This window comes from Rousettus aegyptiacus, unplaced genomic scaffold (genome assembly GCF_014176215.1).
Source record: "Rousettus aegyptiacus isolate mRouAeg1 unplaced genomic scaffold, mRouAeg1.p scaffold_m13_p_2, whole genome shotgun sequence".
Lineage (NCBI taxonomy): Eukaryota > Metazoa > Chordata > Mammalia > Chiroptera > Pteropodidae > Rousettus > Rousettus aegyptiacus.
The window spans coordinates 27,202,760-27,223,617 of NW_023416295.1; the positions used below are offsets into that span (position 1 = coordinate 27,202,760).

At 38.0% G+C, this 20,858-nt stretch overlaps 1 protein-coding gene and 1 pseudogene across 2 annotated transcripts in view; both read right to left on the reverse strand.

The window, feature by feature from the left end:
- Positions 1–20,858, reverse strand: part of LOC107503179 (aldehyde oxidase 4) — a 58,822-nt gene that overhangs the window by 30,641 nt on the left and 7,323 nt on the right. The window contains exons 3-14 of one of the 2 annotated variants that reach the window (XM_016131130.2): positions 19,686–19,782; positions 18,971–19,079; positions 16,625–16,751; positions 13,668–13,729; positions 11,020–11,103; positions 10,354–10,434; positions 9,121–9,265; positions 8,789–8,881; positions 6,955–7,106; positions 5,619–5,712; positions 4,090–4,199; positions 1,584–1,768 (exon numbers count right to left, since the gene is read on the reverse strand). In XM_016131130.2, coding sequence (XP_015986616.2) covers positions 1,584–1,768; positions 4,090–4,199; positions 5,619–5,712; positions 6,955–7,106; positions 8,789–8,881; positions 9,121–9,265; positions 10,354–10,434; positions 11,020–11,103; positions 13,668–13,729; positions 16,625–16,751; positions 18,971–19,079; positions 19,686–19,782 — 1,339 coding nt within the window. Of the gene's footprint in view, positions 1–1,583; positions 1,769–4,089; positions 4,200–5,618; positions 5,713–6,954; positions 7,107–8,788; positions 8,882–9,120; positions 9,266–10,353; positions 10,435–11,019; positions 11,104–13,667; positions 13,730–16,624; positions 16,752–18,970; positions 19,080–19,685; positions 19,783–20,858 lie in introns of those variants that run through there. The other variant, XM_016131131.2, reaches the window with a different exon arrangement.
- On the reverse strand, positions 12,180–12,298 carry LOC118614596 (annotated as a pseudogene).

Below are 20,858 nucleotides of genomic sequence, written 5' to 3' on the forward strand. Positions count from 1 at the left end.
GTATTATTGACTATAGTCACATTAAATTTCCATGAATTATTTATTTCATAGCTGGAAGTTTGGTATTTTTTAATCTCCTTCACATATCTGCCCCCCCCCCACCACCAGTTGCAACCACTAATCTGTTCTCTGTATCTATGAGCTAGATTTTTGTTTTGTTTTGTATTCCACATATAAGTGAGATCATATGGTATTTGTCCTCCTCTGTCTGACTTATTTTACTTGGTATAATTCCCTCAAGTTCCACCCATGTTGTTGCAAATGGTAAGATTCCCTCCTTTTTCATGGCTGAATAACGTATGTATGTGTGTGTGTATTATCATATATTTTGTGTGTATTATAATATAATTTATTCATCCTTCAATGAACACTTAGTTTGCTTCCATAGCTTGGCTATTCTAAATAATGATGCAATGAACATAAGGGTGCATATATCTTTTCGAGTTAGTGTTTTTGTTTTCTTTGGGTAAATAGCCAGAAGTTGAACTGCTGGATCACATTTTTAATCTTTTCATTTTTAATCTTTTGAGGAAGCTTTATATTGTTTTCCACAGTGGCTGCACCAATTACATTCCCATCAACAGTGCACAAGTGTTCCTTTTTCCCCACATTCTCACCAATACTTGTCATTTTTTGTCTATTTGATAGTAGCCATTCTAATAGGTATGAGGTGTTACCTCATTATAATTTTGATGTACATTTCTCTGATAATTCGTGAATTAGAGCACCTTCTCATGTACCCGTTGGCCATTTGTACGTCTTCTTTAGGAAAATGTCTATTCAGATCATCTGCCAATTTTTAAATTAGATGATTTGTTTTTATTATTTTTAACTTCATGGCTTGGGAATGTTGATTTATCTCAAATAGCTTGGTAAAAAAAGTACTAAACTCAAGTCTCCCAAGATCTGGTTCTTTGTCTTGTTCATTGCTGTATCTCCAGTAACTAGACCATGTCTGGCACACTCACTACACAGGTGATGACTGGTAAATGACCCAATTATTGATGATAGTTGTAAAATTTTTTACAAATGAAAGTTTCTACATAAAAGCTTTGAAAGCATCGAGTTATTTCAGTATCTGAGAAAAACTTGCATTAAGTTTAAATTGTTGACAATGAATATGATGGTTGGATAAAAATAATTATGAAAGCACTGGATGGAAGAATTTAAGAAACTTTCCAAATGCTAGAAATAATGATAGTGAGGAAAGGAAGGCCATTTAACCTTGTGGAATATTTCATCTTCTCTATGTGGTTTAAGGATATTTTCAAATGTCTTAGAATACAGTGTTGGAAATATTTACTTATTTACAGGTTAATTAAAAGTGAAATTTTGAAAATATCTACTTAGATTAATTTGCGCATTTATCTTATTATGGAAACTGTAATGAAAGAATCATTGTGTCTTGAAAGAGGTTGGCTTTTGGGTGACTTTTATTTTCTTTATACTTTTTCTGCAGTGCCTAAATTTTTTAAATGAATATATCTAGTTTATAATCAGAAAAAACTTTCCAAGTTCTATTTTCATTAAAATATTAAAATAGAAAGGCCTGAGCTTCACGTTCTGGATGTGTTCTGACATACCTTCCAATGAGCTGCCTGCAGGTGTGGCTTGCAGAGACCACAGTGGGGCCAACACTTCCATAGTACATTTGAAGATCCTTGATGGTGTTTGTGCCATCTTCAAACTTCACGCTCATCCCGGCATTAACAATGGCAAAAGAATTCTCCAGACGTTGGGCTTGCCTCAGTCCCGACACAAAGTGCCACTGGAGATAGGAAAGCACTCGGAATCTTTAGTGTTTATCTCCACTGTCTAACAAATAGAAACAACTTAGATGACTATTAGTAATGAAAAGGATCCTGCACTTGGACATGAGTTCTCACATAGGTACTGCTATTGATGAGAGTGCTGACCATATGTGAGTACTGGGCTATTTACTTTAGTGGTCCCCAACCCCCAGGCCATGGACTGGTACCGGTCCATGGCCTGTTAGGAACCAGGTCGCACAGCAGGAGGTCAACAGTGGGCGAGCAAATGAAGCTTCATCTGTATTTGCAGCCGCTCCCCAGCGCTAGCATCACCACCTCAGCTCCACTTCTGATCATCAGGAATTAGATTTTCATAGGAGCACTGGTCCCTGGTGCAAAAAATGTTGGGGACCACTGCTGTAGATGTGTTAATATTTAATTCTCACAACAACTACTCATTTCTAATTTACTGAAGAGGAAACTGAGAGGTTAAATAACTTGCAAAAGGTGATGTAGTAAGTGGCAGAATGGGGGTTCAAATCTAAGCAGTCTGGTTCCAGAGTCTATGCTTATCTACTTTCAACTCTGAATCACCGCATGTGGACTTGGGAAAGTGACTTAAATTGTTTGGGTCTTAATTTTCTCCAAAATGAGAAGGTTGGGTTTGATCGGAGTGACTCAGGGCTGAGAGGGGAGAGGATGTGGGGTATCCTTCAGAGTGAACTACCTCACTTCCACTTTTAACTATTTTAGTTTGGTATTCTTTATAAATTTCATTTGAATAAAGATTTCTACTGTTAAAAAAAATTAAAAAGCTTGAAAACCACTGGACCAAATGGTCTCCAAAGTGCTTTTCAGGTTTAAATTTGTCATTCTAGGTTAAATCTCATTACTAATGTGAAACATTAGAGCCATAAAACGGGAAAGCTTCTTTATGTGGTCAGTATCTTGGTAGGGGGTGGGAGAGAGCTTAAACCCTATCACCATGGACCCTGTCAAGGATAAAACATTTTCTACATAGAAAGCCAAGGTGATAAAGAAGTGTTTGAGACACATGTCATATTTCCTCTCCTGGACCGATTGGCGGGACTTTCCTCTCCATTCCTGCTGCCACCACTCACATTATCTTCTCCCGCCTAAGTTGTCGCGTTAGCCTCCTTCACGCTCTCCTCAACCCATTTATCCTCTATCTTTTCAGTAGATTGATGTTATTAAATTGCCAGGTTCATTAAAATTTTACCTTGCTTTAGAGGTGTCAGAGGTGGCTGTCTGTTAGAACACATACAAACTCTTTGATGAAACAAAAGACATAGAACCCCAGCCTCCTGCCCAGCCTCATCTCATGGGGCTCCTTCAGCCACCTGGCCCTGCTGCCTGGCCTCCAACCCACCGCCATTTCCTCCCCTTCCTTTCATGCTGTTCTCCCACCTGGAATGACCCCCCGCCCCGTTGATCCAGGCTTGATCCCAGCTGCTTTCCTTCCCCTTTGAACAACACTGGAAGAGGGCTCTCCCCATCACCGGAACTAATCCAGCTATTCTTCCACTCATTTTTTGTCTAAGATGATTACTTGTTTCCTATTTCAAGCCCTTCCTCTTAGATTTAGAGACCTTTGAGGACGGGACACAATGTCTTATAAATCTGTGTAGTGTCTTCTGTGTTTAGCACTGTGCATGACACATGGAGTGGGAGGTAGTTAATAAATAAATGACTTTATTTAAGATATTTGGTTATATATACCAACTATCCTTAAATAAAAAGATAAACAATTAAATAACAAAAAGAAATATTTGGTTAATAAATGATGGTTGACTTGGAACTATTTTATGATAATGAACTTTTGGTTTACCAGGAACTTGGTGATATTGAAGATATCTTTACCCCATTTTGCCTAAGATGCATATTTATCTGAACCCAAAACTTGACTCACACCAAATACTCTTCTTTTGCTGAGAGATAGAGCCTAGAGAAATGTTTTCCTTTCAATATCTTTAAAAACAAAAGAAAAAATGAATATAATAATAATAAATATATAACACCGAAAGCAGCCTGAATTATATTCATTTTTATACTGACACAGTCATTTATTTTATTTTTTATGCAGAAAGGGACCCATGAAGGCAAAAGTGTCGAGGGTCCACTAAAGTCCCAATGTGGGCCTGACATGAAAGCAAATCAAATGGTCACCTGAGAATTTGCCCCTTCTTGAGAGCAGCCCCCCAAATCTCCCTGGAGCAGATGGTTGGAAATGGAGAGGACGCCACCCCTTTGAAACCGCTCTGAGGGCACAGGGTGAGCCAGGCTCCCTTGGGTGGGCAGTGGATCAGGGAGTCCTTACCTGAGTGGAGTGGGGAATATCAACGGAAAACACAATCTCTCCTGATTTAAGGTCGGCTTCAGGTGATCGCTCAAGAAAAGGGCCGTCTAAAGGAATCTGCCGTTGACTTTCTATTTAGAGAAATGACCTTGATTAGAATGACTTGATTAATATCAAGTTGGAGAATATACAGCAAGGGACAGATTTAGTGTATGTGGTGGAAAGAGTGAGCACAGGCTGGGAATCAGAGATGCAGGTTCTCGCTCCAGCTCCCAAATTGAGTAACCTTGGGAAAGTCATGGAACGTCTGATTCCTCAAGCACAGAATGAAAGGGCTAGACCAGATGAGCTGAAAATCTTTTCTGGTTCTTAGTGTCCATTGTTTGCCACTCACAAATGCTGGCCTTGAAAAACTTTACAGCTATGTGGCAACAACCTAGCACAACGTAGATTCACAAATGGGAAATGGGTACGATGGGTATAATGTATTTCACAAATGGGGAAACTGAGGTCCAGAGGTCCAGAGAGGTTAAGTGACCTATCCAAAATGCTAGAGGTGGGACTAGAGGTAGAGGTGGGATGCCTGATAGGTTTTTTTTTTTTTTTTTTTTTTTAGAAAAACAGTTTACCATACTTTCTTATTTGATCCACCATATATGTTAAAATATGATTTTAAGTGGGTGGCTCCATAGGGTAGTGGTTAGCACGTCTACTTTACACATAGAAGGTCCTGGGTTTGCATACCAGGTGGAGCCATGGACCATGCCTCGGGTCTACCAGGGCCCTCCAGGTGTGCTAGGCTCCACCCCCTCCCCCTGCCCACCTGCCCTCAGTATGCTGGGGGTGCCAGGTCCTGGGTGCACGGGTGCATGTCACGAGCATGTGGGAGGAGATGCCCCGCCTTCAGAGATCCAGTTCTTAAGGGGAAATGGCAACATCCATAGGTCAGGGGTGGAAGTGTGTGTGTAGGGAGAATTAAAGAGGGGAAAAATATATATATATAATAATAATCAAAAAGAGGGTATCTCGCATCAATAGCTCTATGAATAATATGCATTGTTTTTATTTCCTTAAACTTAAATAATTTTCCCTTGGCAAAGCTCAAGCTGTCTTTGAATAAAGACAGAAGTTGTGAGTAATATGTCTCACAAACTTGATTCTGTTTAAAATGAAAAGTCCTGTGAGGAAAATTTCCACCCTTATGAAACTCTGAAATAAAACATACCATAAAACTTAAAAACCACAGAGATAGATCTCATTAATTTTTGGCTTGACTACTTTGATATTACAGTTTAGACTGTGCATAAATGTGGCCAGTTAAGAAAAATTGTCAGGTGCAGTAATTTATCTGCTCTATAAGACATAGAGCATCTGGACAATGGGATAATTGATCTCAGTTTCATTCTTACACTTGCTGTAATATAGAAATAGACTATATATATTTAGTAAGTCTAGGTTAGATATACTTGGGTTCCTAGTTCATGGTTTATGGAAGAAGCTACCTGATAATGATAATTATAAAATACAATGCCTAAAGCTTGGTCTCTTACCTTTAGATATCAGATTGATGACAGCATTTCCAGCTGCTAAAATAGGGTTTAGGTCAGAAAAATTAGGTCTGCTCACCACATGTCCTCCTAAAGTCTAAATAAATAAAGATGACATTTTAAAGCTACATTTAGTTATTTAACATATAAGCAACATGTATACAGTCATCGTGTGTAAGCTTTCAATCCTCTTTCTTGCTTCACAGAAAGATCTGGCAGAGTTTTGGGGCTGCTAAATAGATCTAGACAATATATTGTGCAAGATTCCCACCCTCGACTTCAGCTCAGACTTAGTGCTTGAGAAAAATATTTCTTTTCCATGTGTGATGAGGAGGCAAGTCTCTTTAAGAACTTACTCTAGTATGAGTGTTTCATTAATGCAGGGGAAGGTGTAGACTGGAGCTTGAGTAAACTCTAAGGAATGCAGATATGTCTCATTCGCATTCAAAATGTTTGCTGTGCTGCTGTGCAATAGAATTCTTCTCCATTGCCCCAAACCGTGAATAAAGCTGCTTCAGACAAAGCCTTTAATGAAGACTTTTGTTAGGAGTTAAGAGGACAAGATGATATGGAGAGGTAGAACATAACCCGTAAAAAGGGATAGAAGATGCAGAAGGTGAAAACATATGGTGGATTTTGAGAATCAACAGAAATAGGACCAGAGACAATCAGGAAAAATGTCCCCCCTGCCGCCCCACCTCCATCTCGCTGAACTATACCCATCATGTGTGGAATGGGTGGTGGTTGGAACCAATTTTTCTTAAATCTTAAATAATAAGGAAACCTCAATAAGCTAGATAACTGGAAAATATCTAAGAATAGATATATAGGACACACATGTTTAGAAACTGACCTCAGGACAAAGGTCTAAGGGGAGAACCAGGCATAAAGAGTGTGTTGGAATTGTAGGCTCTTGTTTACTAAACCTTGCATAAGACATATTTCACAGACTGTTAGAGCTGGATAGTATCTTAGAGATGGTCTATTTGACTGAAACTTAATTTTTAAAATGCAAAAAAACCCAGAAGCTTAAAGGGATCAAATGGTTTCTCCAGGATCATACCACTCTTACGCAACAGGCCGGGATTAGAATTTGTGCACCTCCAGACCCCAAGACCATAATCTTGCAATACAGAACGCTGCTTCTCACTAGGGTACATGCATACACACAGTGTGACGCCTCTCACTCTGGACTCATACACACACACTCACGCTCATATTGTAGAGACTTATTCGACATTGACTTGGGACTCCTCTTCAGAGTAATGTTTGCTAAACTGAACAGACTGCATGACTGTCTGTAACTGTGGCTCATTGCACATAACGCTAGAGAATGTACCGCCATACTCCTAATCTGGGTTCCGGCAAGTGTCCTCAGATGCTTCAGGAGGGCACGGTAGGTTTTAGTCTTCTCCTTCGGTTGCTCCGAAACAATAAAATGTAAGGCATCATTCAACTGTGCCAGGCTGTAGCCTGCACCTATTGTCACCCCTGAAAATAAGACGGTGGAATAAAAACTTAAAATCAACTGTTAACAAGATGCATGGGCCACATGGAAACAATCTTACTAATATATCTTCTCTTTTCGATTTCCTTAAAATGACAAAAACCAAAGATAAAGATATTTCTTGGCAATTTGCTTTTTTCTAAAGATTAAGTACCAAATTATTTTTCTCAGTTACATATACAGTTACATTTTAAGAAGTAGCAACCACGAATATCTGAAATTCATAGTATATTCTTAATTTAGTGTTTTCCTGAACAAATTGATCAAATATGAAAATTTCAACAAAGGTGCTCTTACACTTTTTAAAGATGATTAAGCCTAAGTGGCTTTGCAGTGCCCATTTGCCCTACTTCTATAGCCATCTCTTCTTATTGTCTCCTGTCAGAACAACAAGGATAGACACCTGGCTCTACTAAGGGTCAGTTTTGTTCACAGGTGCGCTCACAGGGACTACTTTGAGTAGTGATGTCATATAGTTGATGCTTTCTCAATAAGGACAATACTGCCCCCAAGCGGTTGAAAAAAAATCTTACTCTTTTTATGTATAAAGCCCTGATATATATACTCCACGTAAACAGATATATGATCTATCTTTGGTGTTAAAATGTCATGGAGGGATGATTAGAGAAAAATGTCTATCTCTCCTTAGAGAGGCAGCAATAAAAAGATTGAGAAATACCGATTTCGTTCTACAAGCTCTACCTCCCTAGCCCCTCCACCCCCACCCTACCCTAACCAGGTACCTCTACACCTTCCTTCCGCATGCTCCTGTGCCAGCTGGGACTCCCCTTGCTCCATCTTTCCCTGTGAGTTTTTTGATATGGACTTTCCAATAGGTAAAAAAATTCTGGGCAGACTGGCTTAAGTTTGGCAGGTCAGAGGGGAAAGCAAACAGTTTTCCTTCTGATTTCTGTTTACTCATTGAGAGAACTCTATTTTACGTGGAAGTTTTAGTTCCTAAAACCTGTTATCTATTCAAATGCTGAGTTTGGGTAGTGACATTGGTACAGCCTTATTCAGTTTATTATGTGGAAGGAGTACTTGACTACAAGTAAGAAGACCTAGGATCTAGTCTTGACTTAACTGTTTGTTCGCTGTGTGAACTTGGAGAAGTTACTTAAACCCTTTAATTCTATATCTTCTTTAGGAAAATGGAAATACCAAGGCTACCTGCTCTTTCTACCTCTCAGGGTTGTGATAAGGATCAAAAGAAACAAAAGATATGAAAGCATTTGGTAAATTGAGAAAAGAGTATAACATAATTTTGTAGCCCAGATTTGTGTGTGTATGTGGTGTGTGTGTGTGTGTGGGGGGGTGTAGATGGGCCTTAAACAAATTTATAAATCAGGGAGTAATGTTTGGCAAGATTCTTTCCTACTGGCCAGCTAACGTCTTAAGTCTTATTCAGTCAATCAATTCACAGCCAACTGAGCTTGGTGGCGTCTTTCCACCATTATGGCTCCTATGACAATGCAGTATTCAGTGACATAGCTGGGTGGGTCCTGAAAAAGCTCATGGTAAACACATAGTAGATGTTCAATGAATATTTTTGAATAAGTAAATGAGGTCAGAGAGTCTATGAAATGCTCAAATTAACCTTGCGCATATAATTAATAGTCCCCCAACAGCCAATCATTACACCTTATTTGAAGAAGAATATGCATACCATTAGCTGTGCTGTCTGCAAAATATAGTTCTGGAAGCCCAATTGGAGATATGGAAACTGGATGGAATTCATCTCTGAATTTAACGTTGGGTCCTTAAGGAGAAAAACATTTAAGACAATTAGAAAAGGATGTCAATGAATGCTAACAGATGTTGCTTACTGATAATTCAGAGTGAAGATTGTGACACAAATGACTCATTTGCAAAGGAAAACAGCAAGCATTCTAAAGACCATAGGTATCCATTAATTGAAGTAAAATGCACTTATGAAGGAGTTTAAAAAGAGACACAGATGTTTGGGTTACCTCAAGAGCTTCCCTAAAAACCACCCACCCACTGTGGTGTTCCCCATGACAACGGGGGCTTTGGGGAAGTTGGCTGTCAGTTCCACAAGGTCGTCGAGAGTTACTGGAGTAATCCAAGCAGTCCTCTCCCCACGGAATGTCAGCCTTCTCTTGTTTGGATCTTCTGCCATTCTCTGCAGAAAAGCAAAGTGAACAGGCTTTCAAGTAAGACTGTTGTACTACATACCATGTGTATATCCACTGCTCTGGGCATCCAAATGGCAGTTTTCTGAGGTCACCTAACTTCTAGAGATCAGGAAAGGGTGGCCTCATTTGAAACTAGATTGATAAGTTTCACATGGGCACCAATGAATAGACTTCACAACAGGTGTCTATCTATCAACACCTGCATATAGAGTAGAATGAACTCTATATTTGTGAAGTGAGTGTGTGAAGAGAATGCAGCATGGTATAGTGAAAGTGTCTTAGCCTGGAACTAAAGGGCCAGGAATCTTGTTCTAGTTCTGCTCTATCAGAGACTCAGAGGGGCCTCATTTTGGGGGACTAGGTTTTTTAGTAGGACAAAAATTGCTTATTGGAAAAATTTTTCTTGAAAAAAATCCTTAAGTCATTTACCAGGTATATTGTAAATGGATTATTTTACAACTCTGTAGACATAAACACATATGTATACATCTGATGTATACATATAATCTTTAAATACTTGGGGCGTCCAAGTTCTCCCACTCTGAGGGTTGTGCGGGGACTGGGACCCTCTGAGAAGCAGGCAGCATCATATCCCTCATCTCATGCTCCCTCCAGGGCATAGTCATGGAATAGAGTGATGGGCTTATTACATTATTTATATTCTCTCTCTCCCCAATGAGTTGAAATCACAGAGGTAAATAGTAAGAATAATATAATTCCAAGATACTTATTATAACGAGTATCATTTAATTTTTACTTTACCAGTTTTACAAAATGCCTTAAATGTATCTCACAGCGTAGATGTGTGACCTTGGATAGGTCACCTACACTCCCTGAGTTCAGGATTTTCAACCGAGGGAGTAAAACAAAGCATCTCTGAGGTGCTGGAAGTTCCGCTCCTCTAAGCTGTCTGCTTCAAATTGCTTATAGTGGAGCCGAACAAGTTCCTAAAAACGGGTTATCATATTGGACACAATTCCAGCTTTTAATATTTAAAACTCGGTAATTCCACAGTGTAATACAAAAAGGCTTATGTCACATCATACTATGAAACAACAAATGTAAAATATCTTACTATCAGTTCTGGAGGGAATATAGGTTCCTGGGATGGATCGAAGGGCTGGAATTCATCTTTATCATACAGTTTGGTACATATCTAAACAAAACAAAACAAAATACAAATGAAACTTCAGAATTACTGAGAGATGTACAGGAATCTCTACATGTGAGACTCTAGAGTCAGGGTTTAAACCCCTAATACCCTGGACACAAAATGGAAGTTTCAGAGCCGCAGGGTATCCCTGAGTGGAATTCTCTGCACCCTTTGAGACGGTGACAGTTTTCCTGGCAGATTTACTGGACTCTAGGCTTCCTTTTTTGGCATTGGGAATTGGGTTTTAAATTTCTGTGCTGGGTCTCAGGTATTATTTGCCATGCGCATGAAGATGTACCACTGTTTACATCTCTTGTAGTGCTTGGTTGATGGGGCAGGGTGGGGAGATGGTAAACCCAGATAAGACACAGAAAGTTGTAATGCTTCTGAAGGAAAACAGCCTTTTGTGGTGACTGGCCTCATGAAAGTTGTGAGCTCGCTAATTTTTGGAACTCTGTAAGGCTGTTTATGCCCTGAATTCACTTACTTTGTATTTTACTCACTGCAAAGAATAAAAGGCTGGAATATTTGGAGTTAGATGGGTACTTTTTAGTCAATCTCAACTGAAGTGGCACAGCAGATACTTACTTTTTTCTGTCTAGTCACAAAAGACCTCTCTTCTTGATCCATGCAACATTTTCCTGATCCTTTCATTTGACAAACAGTTGATTCCTTAGGAAGTAATGCAGTTTGAAACAAATTCATTGGTTAATTTTTTAAATACTAACCTGAATACCCAGCAGTGCCCAGGCCCTAGAGGAGCCGTGGAAATAACAGAATGTGTCCTCGCGCTCAAGGACTGTGTAATGGGGTGCGGTGGAGACAAGCTATTCCATCACCGAACAATTAGAGAAAATCTCAAGGAGTGTGCACCATGCTCATGATAAGGCCTTGTTAAGGTGTCACGCAAGTCTGAGGGGAGGACGAGGCGGGTTAGAGGAAGGGTGGGGCCAGCAGTTAAGGCATCCTCCTAAAAGTGAGGTAAATGGAGTGTACTTATCAGGTGGTAAGTAAAAAAAAAAACAGAAAAGATGGCTCTTTTTTATTGTAGGGATGGTACAATATGTATCTTTAATGAAGTCCTGGGAAGATAAACTGCCTCTAAGACTTTCTACATACAAATATAAATAAACCGAAAAGCTGAGTTTATGTGGATGTTATTGGAGCTATTCTGAATTATTTAGATAATTCAAGTCCCAAACATTTTACTGTAATTTTCAGAACATTTCATGCAGACCCAAAGTCTGCATGAATTTACTAGTCTGTTACTGCAACTGTCAAACAACTAATTTTATTCTATTTGCTCTTTTCATGGGCAGACACAGCTTCAGGGTCTGTGGCTATTTTCAGACCTGGGTCTGACTTTATATAAGGAGTCAGGGAGATCTGGGTTCTAGGTCCCACCTTAACACATGCAGTTGGGTTGTGTTTGTTAAATTAAAAAAAATAAAACATATCTAAAACAGGTTTTTTTATATTTAAGTATGTGAAAGACATGCACGACCTCTGACTCGGAGGAAGTACTGAAGTGGCTGCCGATATTTCTACTTCTAAGGTAATTTTCTACAGTGTTAAGAAGGGAGTTGGATTTTGTGACAATACTACGTATAATAAAGAAACTAACCATAAGTGACTGAATGTGGGGACCCAGGGTGAGAGAGACAAAAATGCCTGTCTTTGAATATATTTTCTCTTCCAGAAAATAATTGCATGGTATTAGGTCGCATCATGTAATTTTATATATAACACACCTACAGCACCTGGTCTTCCTAGGTGGTTTCCCATCCAAGTACTCATCAGGCCCGACCCTACTTAGCTTCTGAGATCAGATGAGATTGGGCATGTTCAGGGTGGCATGGCTGTAGACAGGTTGAATCATATAAAATTTCTGTTTTTGTGGGTCAAAAATGGTGGAATATTGGCCATTTGTATGATTCAACTTAAATAGTGTTTAATGCAGAATTTAAAATAAACTAGCCTGTAGTTTATAAAAGGTTTTTGAATTCGTCATTACTGGTCTAAATGTAAACCTCCCCCCCACCGCCCCCCGAAAAAAATTAGTTTTTGGAATTAACTTGTGCACTTTGAATTGTTTTTTTGTCGACCAAAATTATATACAATTAATTTTGACCATAAAAAAATAGGTGCTAGAAAAACACCCTAACTGAAACCTGTTGAAGGTATGTCTCCTCTTAATATTTACTTTCTGAAAACTTAGTATATCTGAAAACTACCCTCCCTCTGCCATATACAAAACCATTCTTTTCCAACTTCCTTCATCCAATCCTATTCCTTGATCTCTCAGCTTTGAAGGTGACTTGGATTTCTTTCTCCCTGCATCTTTTATTGTCTGAAGGTTATGATTCTGGCAGTCTCCTTCCTGAAAGTATTTTTCCTGGATCCCTACTCCCACTCTGGCCTATATCTTTATTCCCTCATGCATTGGATACTGCACTAGTATCCAAAGACATGGTGGCATATCTTTCCAGGCTTATCCTCCTTAAAGACATGTGCCAAGAATTTTCCTTTTGAAATACTGTTCCTGTGCTACTCCTAGCTTGAGACTAAATGATGACTATATATTGGTTATCAGCTTTAATTCTAAATTCCTTAGCCACAAATAATACCTTTTTATACCCTAATGTTTCAGCCATATCAATTTCTTAGCTGAACCTTGGACAGCTAAAGTCCCCCCCCCCCCCCACTTCCTTTCTCTTTCCTACTTCCATGCATTTTCCTACTTGGGATTTTCTAATGACTTCTCCTTACCAATCCTTTTCTATCACTTGGATTAAGATCTGTTATAAAAACTTCCCTTCTCCAATAAGTCTCCTCTGTTTTTCCTTCTTGCTCATTAATTCTTTTTAATTCATGTTCCTTCAAAATTTATATAAATGATATAGAGGGTATGTTGAGCTTTTAATTATCTTGCTTTTTAATTATGCTTTGTTTCTTAGTCTATATTTCATTTTCTTCAATAGAGTTTGCATCTTTGGAAGTCATGAACCATATACTTTACTTTTTAGGAAAAGTGCCTAATTTAAGGCTATAAACAAGATAGATGCTAAATGTTTATTTAAAAAAATACTAACAGTGACATTCAACAACTTTCAGTGGTTAGAAAGGTCAACCTGGGGTTATTTTTAGAGATTATTAAGTGTAATAGATGATCATGCAAAGTATATTCATATATTAAATCAGTTGAAAAAATTTTATATACATTTATTTTAACTCACCTCACAGAAAGTTTTCCCACTTTCAACAATTGGTCGATATCCAGTACAGCGGCACAAATTACCTGATTAAGAGATCGATTTTTGATGAATGATATAGAAATATATTGCATATTTGTGCTTCATGTTTTCAATGGATAGCTATACCAGTAATTAGATTCTTTTTTGTTTCCCAAGCCAGCAAAATGGCTCTTTGGAACAGAGATATTCTTCAAAAATAGATCTTATATTTCCTGAAATATCACAAAGACCTCCACAATTTTCCCCAATAAACTCTTCCTGTCTTATTTCCCACCCCTGTCCTACCTCATGCAACTTGCCATCTCTTATAGTATCTCAGATGTGGTTCTTTGGTAAGCTTTTTCACGTAGTCTCTTCTTCGTCAAATGTCCTCCTAGGAAGTGTGTCCATCTGTAAGGGTCCCAACCCCGCTTCCCTCTGGGGTCTGCTCTAACACCCCAGCCAGAGCTGTACCACTCACTATCTGGATCTTTCTTGCAGGTCTATCATCGACTGTGCTGGAGTAAGGTCATATATGTACATGCCTTATCTCCTTCAGTAGATCTCAAGCTTCTGGAGAAGGCAAGAATTGTCTTAACTGTTCTTGAACCTCCCTGTACAGTATAATAGGTACTCGATAAGTACCTGGTATTATTTTAATCAGTCAACATTTCCAAAGTGTGGTGGAAAGGTGAGAAAACCACTGTTTTTTTTTTTTTTAAGTAAGTTTAAATTTTGCAGCCAGTGTAAATGGTATTTATAAATATGTTTTACTGATATGAGAAAACTCTTATGTTATATTGTTAAAATTACATATATAATATAAAATTATACAGATAATAGTCACAAGTATTTAAAATAAGCCAACAAAAACTATGCATAGAAAAGGCCAAAAAAAAAAAAAAGTGAGTGTGGTTGTCTCTCATGGCAGATATATGAATGAGTTTTTCCTTTCTCTTCTAATTTTTTTTTGCACTATTCATAATAAGAATGCATTATTTTTATACTCAAATTAAAAACTATTAAGTTCAAATGCAATTTAAATATTTCAGAAGCAATGTATATGTGTGGATTGGGCAGGTTTAAACACCTAGAAGGAAACAGTTATGTAGAAACTTGATGCCAGTGAGTCAAGTGGAACTTAGTTAATGGGTATACTTATTTTTTATTAGGGCAAGAATAGTGTAGAGAGAAACTGCATGCACAAGAATGGATTCAGATTTCATAATATATCTTTCCTTTTGTTAAAAAGAAAGAATATGGAAGAAGTGTGAATTAAGAATTTCTCTTTGAAGTAGAAAAAAGCCGCTGAAATATCTAGAACATAATTACATGGCATAAGATAGAAGTATTTAAGTGGCAGTGGACACTTTCTCTCTGATAAACTATAAGCAAACATTAAAGCTTAGAGAGAGCTAGTATCAGATTTTTTTTGTTTTTGTTCTTGGCCACATAATCAATGCTAAGTTTAGAAGCCCTACTAAAGGCCCACCAAGGGAATGCTAATAGCACTCATTGCAGAAATTCTTCTGATTCTAGGGGGGGAAAAAGATAAAAATTCAAAAATTTTATTTCTTAGTCTTGAAGGGAAAGACAAGATTAAATGAAGTGGTGATTTATATCGATTGACCATTTTAAAAGCTATATGCCAAAACCAATCACATTTCTTTGAATTTTTAATTATATTGTTGTTTTTCTTAAAATATGAACTTGAAGGTTATCAGTGTAGGTAGCATTTATAATTCTAGAAAGAGTTCAAGTAAATGGATTGTGAACTGAAATATACTCTCCAAATTGTCTACTCCTGTAATAAAATTATCTACTTCATCAATTTAGCCAAACTTTACAACACCATCTCTTGGTGGTCATTATGTGAATCATAGGCATAGACTCTAGGAGGAAATAATCCACCTCTATAAGATTGTTTGTGCATATTCAAAGAGACTAACAAAAAGTAAGGCAAATCACAAGATCTCTGCTTTTCAAAGCTTTAAATGCCTCATTAGTATGGATTATTTCATTAAATAAAGATTATCTATTGTTCACATCCATTCAGGTTTGGTTAGAATTATAACTGAGATCATAGGCCAAAGTTTTAGTAGTACTTAATGAAAAACTAAAAAATTTGGAGTGAAGAAGTTGTCGAGAGGTAAGGGAAACTATTAGAGAATATTTATATACCAGTAATCATAAAATTTAAGTTGAGTTTTTATTTTGTTTTGTCTGCATCTTTTCATCATAAAACTGAATTTCTCTCTAGGTATGTTATTGAAAGGGACAAAGAGTTTTCTCTATTATTCAGAGGTTTGCTTTCACAGCTTTCTAGTAAGAACTAGTGACCAGTTACCTGAAACTAGGTATGTTGGTTACAGAAAACTACATTTGTTAACAAACTTTTTTTTTAATAGAAATTGTGTTTGTTTATTTCAGTTTGATATCTATTTGTCATAGGATATTGACTTGTTCACCAAGCTGTGGTAACTAGTTGCTGTCTAATATCTCTTTGATCTTATAATGAACCCAAACAGAACATAAAATGTAAAGTATCTGAAAGTCTACCCTCTTTGTAAAGTTAATTTTAGTAAGCGGAGTTAATAAATAATTCTAATAGATTAATAAAAAAGTAACAGAATCTCATTCTTTCATACTACCCACATTTCCACATTTGGAAAAGATTGTATTAGAAGTATAAGAAACAGCCCATTTGAATGCCTTTGCAGAGAGACAAAGGGCTCCATTAAGGAAAGGTTTATGATGAAATCAATATTGCCCCAATTCTTGGCATCACTACTGACAAAATAAAGGTATCAATTCCTGGAAAAAACTCATGTAAAGACAGTTACTAAAGAGGAACCCCAAAGCTGTGCAGTAACTTCTCTCCATGGACTGAGACCTCCTTTTCTAGTTATGTGGGTACTTTTCACCCTAGGCCCTGCCTGCTGAAGACCCAGAAGGCTCACCTCCGAGAGCTTTGGTTATTTGCTCGGGGGTCGGCTCTGGGTGGTTCCTGAGCAGCGTATAGATGGACATCACCATCCCTGGGCTGCAGAAGCCACACTGTGTGCCGTGACACTTGGCAAGTCTCTCCTGGGAGAAAAATGGTACATTATTAATGCTTTAAGCCTCTTGTTTCCCTCCTTGGACACTGGTCAGGAGTGAAGCTTATATGTTTAGCTTTCCAAAAATAACTGCAGGGAAAAAGATGTCACTCCGAAAGAAAAATATTTCTATTTCTGGAAAAGCCTGTTGGTAGGTGTTAAGCCACTTTGCTTTCTAGACTCTGGTTTCCTGATCTGTGAAATAGGAAGTACGGTTTAGGGAATGAGCAGAATGCTTTGTAATCATACTCATGTGAGTTTCCTGACTGTAGCTCATTAATTGTGTGACCTTAAGTGATTTACTTAACTTTCCTTCATTTCTAAAATTAGGATAATTGTTGTGCGAACAAATAAATGAATATATGCAAATCATTTAACAGTCTCTGGCAAGTCATTTTCATCCTCTTCTCCATCTATATTATAGAATTTTGATGAATTAAATGACAGAATCTATATAAACGTTTTGAAAATTGTGAGGCATTATTTAGTTGTGTGGTGCCATCCGTTTATTTAATTTATGCACATTCAACTTTATGCATTTAAATATAACAACAAAACAATAAAAAGAGACAGAAATGACAATTTACTTTTTTCACTCTATGCTAGGCTCTATGCCCTGAAGATACAGATGAGTATCTGTTCTCATCTGTACAGTGAGTACATCTGAAGATACAGTGAGTCCATCTGTGTGTACCTTTCCCATGTGTCTCTCAAAGCCAGCTGGCTTAGCATTTTTCAAACAGCATGACCCCTAAGATGAAAGCCAAATTCAACTGTGGCTCGACTGAAAGGACAGACATTCGGTAATATTGTAATAACTATGTATGGTGTCGGGTGGGTACTAAACTTATAGAGGGATCACTTTGTAAGTAATATAAATGTCTAACCACTACGCTGTATACCTAAAACTAATATAATATTGAATGTCAACTGTAATTGAAAAATAAAAAAATTCAAAAAAAGAAAAAAATTATGTTAATGCAACAATGGCATACATAACCATTAAAAAATGTATGTTATATAAAAAAAGAAAGGATAGATGTTCTAATGATAGAAGGAAATATGGCTATGTTGGATTGATTGCTAGATAGCAAGTTGTTCAGATGCGGCATATAAACCTGGCTGTAAATGTGTTGGTAAAAGTTTAACAATTGAATCTCTTGGGGGGGGGGGGAAGCCCTAATTTGTAGTTTCCACCAATTTTAGTTGGACAGATATTTCCACCATGGCTGACATCAAACTTCCAACATGAAGTCAATGTCTGTGGATCTGGGAAGAGATGCGCAGGGGTGTGCACTTCTATGGCATTTCCACCGAGTAGACACAAAAGACAAAAATATCTCGAGCGAAGATACTAGTAAAATGTAGTAAAAAAATTTACAGATGATGAATGTTGATGTTTGTTAACTTTGTTTTTAATATTACTTATCTAATTTTAAGTTTGTATAGTTTAGTTGTTAATAATGGCTATATTTAAAGAAGGGCTTACAAAATTTCTGGAAATTGAACAATCAGCTCTCATAAGCAAGAATGAGCCTGCACCAGTACTAGCCTGTACTACTGAATAAATTCAACAACTGTGTGGTGACACACTGTCAGAGAAAGCTTTTAGACCCTGTGTTCTAAACACAGTCTTCTAAGAGAAGAAATTTCAAGGGAAACTGTGGCTATTCCTAATCTTCTTTCTACACGCCGCTTTTAAAACTTAACCGCTGCAGAAGTTTTTATTCTAGTAGATAAAAATAACATTGCCATTAAAAAAACAGTCTTCTGAACTTTAGTAAACACCATCATTTTAGCTGTGTTTTATTGTAGCGTGGGCGCAATTACTCGTGAGACATCTGGAGAACACTTGAAGAGTATTTGAACCCATAATTAGTCTCCTAGTCAGAGTTTAAAAATTTTGCAATGTGGTAGACAGCCAGTAGCTTCTGTAAAGTTTTGGTTTCCTATCTTATTTCCTTTCCTTGTCACGCTGGACTGTCCTGGTTTTAACTTAGGGCAAGGATGGGGCTAAGAAGTTAAGATATAGGAAAATCGATGAAGGAATCTTGATTTATACACCACTCTCTGAGAAGAAGCACTGAATCTCATAAGATGAGGATTTAAAAGCACAAAGGATTTCATAGCTGGTGATCTACTTGGACTACATTAGATTATATGGGATGTCTTTACCAATAGCTGGTCCCAATCACAGCACACTCTTACCTGCACAGGATGAATCCTGGTTTTGATGCTTCCTACACCTTCTACTGTGGTGACCGCAGCCCCATACAGAGAGCAGATGGGCACTAGGCACGCTGTAACTGGGTAATGGCTGTGATGGATTTATGTAAAGAGAACACACTGGAATCACATGGAGTGAGAAACATAATTCAGGAGTGATTTCAGTCCAGGAGAGTCATGAAGTTGCATTTCCTTGAGAATATAGAGAACACTAGACATAAAACCATAAATTTCTGGAAGAGTCCAAGAAAGGACTTATGTGTGACTGGCATAGAATGGTAGAGAGAAATGGGGGGGGGGGAATAATGAGGAATTTTGTGTAAGATCACCAAGAGATCCTCATTCTCCATTTGTTTCTCATCATTTTCTTCTCATCTTACTCATCGTAAGATGATATGTTGACTTATGTAAAGTACCACAAGTTAGTCAAGCCCAGTGATTCTCAACTGTGCAAAGCTTTTAAAAATACAGATGCCCTGGTTGCATACTAGCTCAATAAAATATATTATGATGGGAAGAAAGTACGTAGGTAAGATCTGGAGCTTAGGAAGCTGCAGGGAGAGCAGGCTTGGTGGCAGTGTGAGCCCACTAGATGCCCGGGGAGATGAGAGGAGGAATGCATGTGGACGGAAGAGTGGGAGGCTCCACGTCCTTCCTAGATGTGCCCACTCAAGGCCCTAGCCAACACCAAGGATACTGGATTTTCTTGGTCTTGGGGTCGTATCTTGACACCATGACGGTGCAGGCGCCGCAGCCTCCTCCTCCACAGCCATATTTCGTGCCTGTGAGGTGGACTGGAAGGAAGGGAGTCAAGGAAAAGAGGGCCCAGGCTCCCTCACTTTTGGTACTTTTTTTTCCTTTGGATGCTGATAACAAGTAACATATTATTCCTTGAGTCCCAGGTACCAAGGTTTCTTGCTCAGAGAGCTCCAATTTTCACAAGTAAATGAATTTGTTGATAAAAAGTGATAAGCAATACTTACAGACCCAAACTGCCTTATCTGAAACTCTCAGAGCCAGATAAATTTCTGAATACAAAATTTTCCATATTTTTCGAAATAAACTAGCACTCTCAAGTGGGGCTAGAGCAGTACCTTGCTTTAGGTTCTATAAGAATTTCCTGAAATTTGCTCCACACCTTTTCTGGATGAGGTTTAAAAAGGATTTCATGGGCGTAGGTTATAATCAGCGTGGGTGGAAGTTAAGACTAGCTTCACCTTAGAGATTGTTGCCCATGGAGATATAATACTGGGTCAGGACACTCCTGGAGTAAAGAGCTGAGGGAGTCTCCGCAGAGGTCCAGAGGGGTTGCAACCCCCCTCCTCTGTTTTCTAGTCCCCAGTCTGAGATAGCTCTTCTTGCTCAGGCAGGTAGGTCAAGCTTTCCATTCAGGGAGAGGACTGAAAGCCATGTGGGTAATACCTTAACGCGCCACTGAACACGGCAGAAAAGACAAAGAAATCCTTTCCCCTGCCTTTGGAATCCAAGGTTGTTTGGCTCAAAGATGGGTGGGAGCTACTTTTCTTAAAACAGTTCTGTGATGCACATTTTAATGCTCCTTAGGTGAAAAATAGATTCAACTAGCTCTTTTGCCCTCTGATCACCAAATGATTAGTTTGATGTCTACTTCCTCCACTCGGACCAGAACTACCTCTCTCAGTTACTTCTGTATTCTGTTGGCTTGTCTTAAAGCTCATCATTAGGTAAGGTAGCTGGATGAAGTATAGGACACCTATTTTACTCTGAATTACAGATAATTAGTGAATAATATTTTAGGATAAGTATATCCCATGCATTCAAATTTAAATTTAAATTTTAAATTTTAAACGAAATTTTTTTTTTAATTTATATTTTTATTTGTTAAAACTGG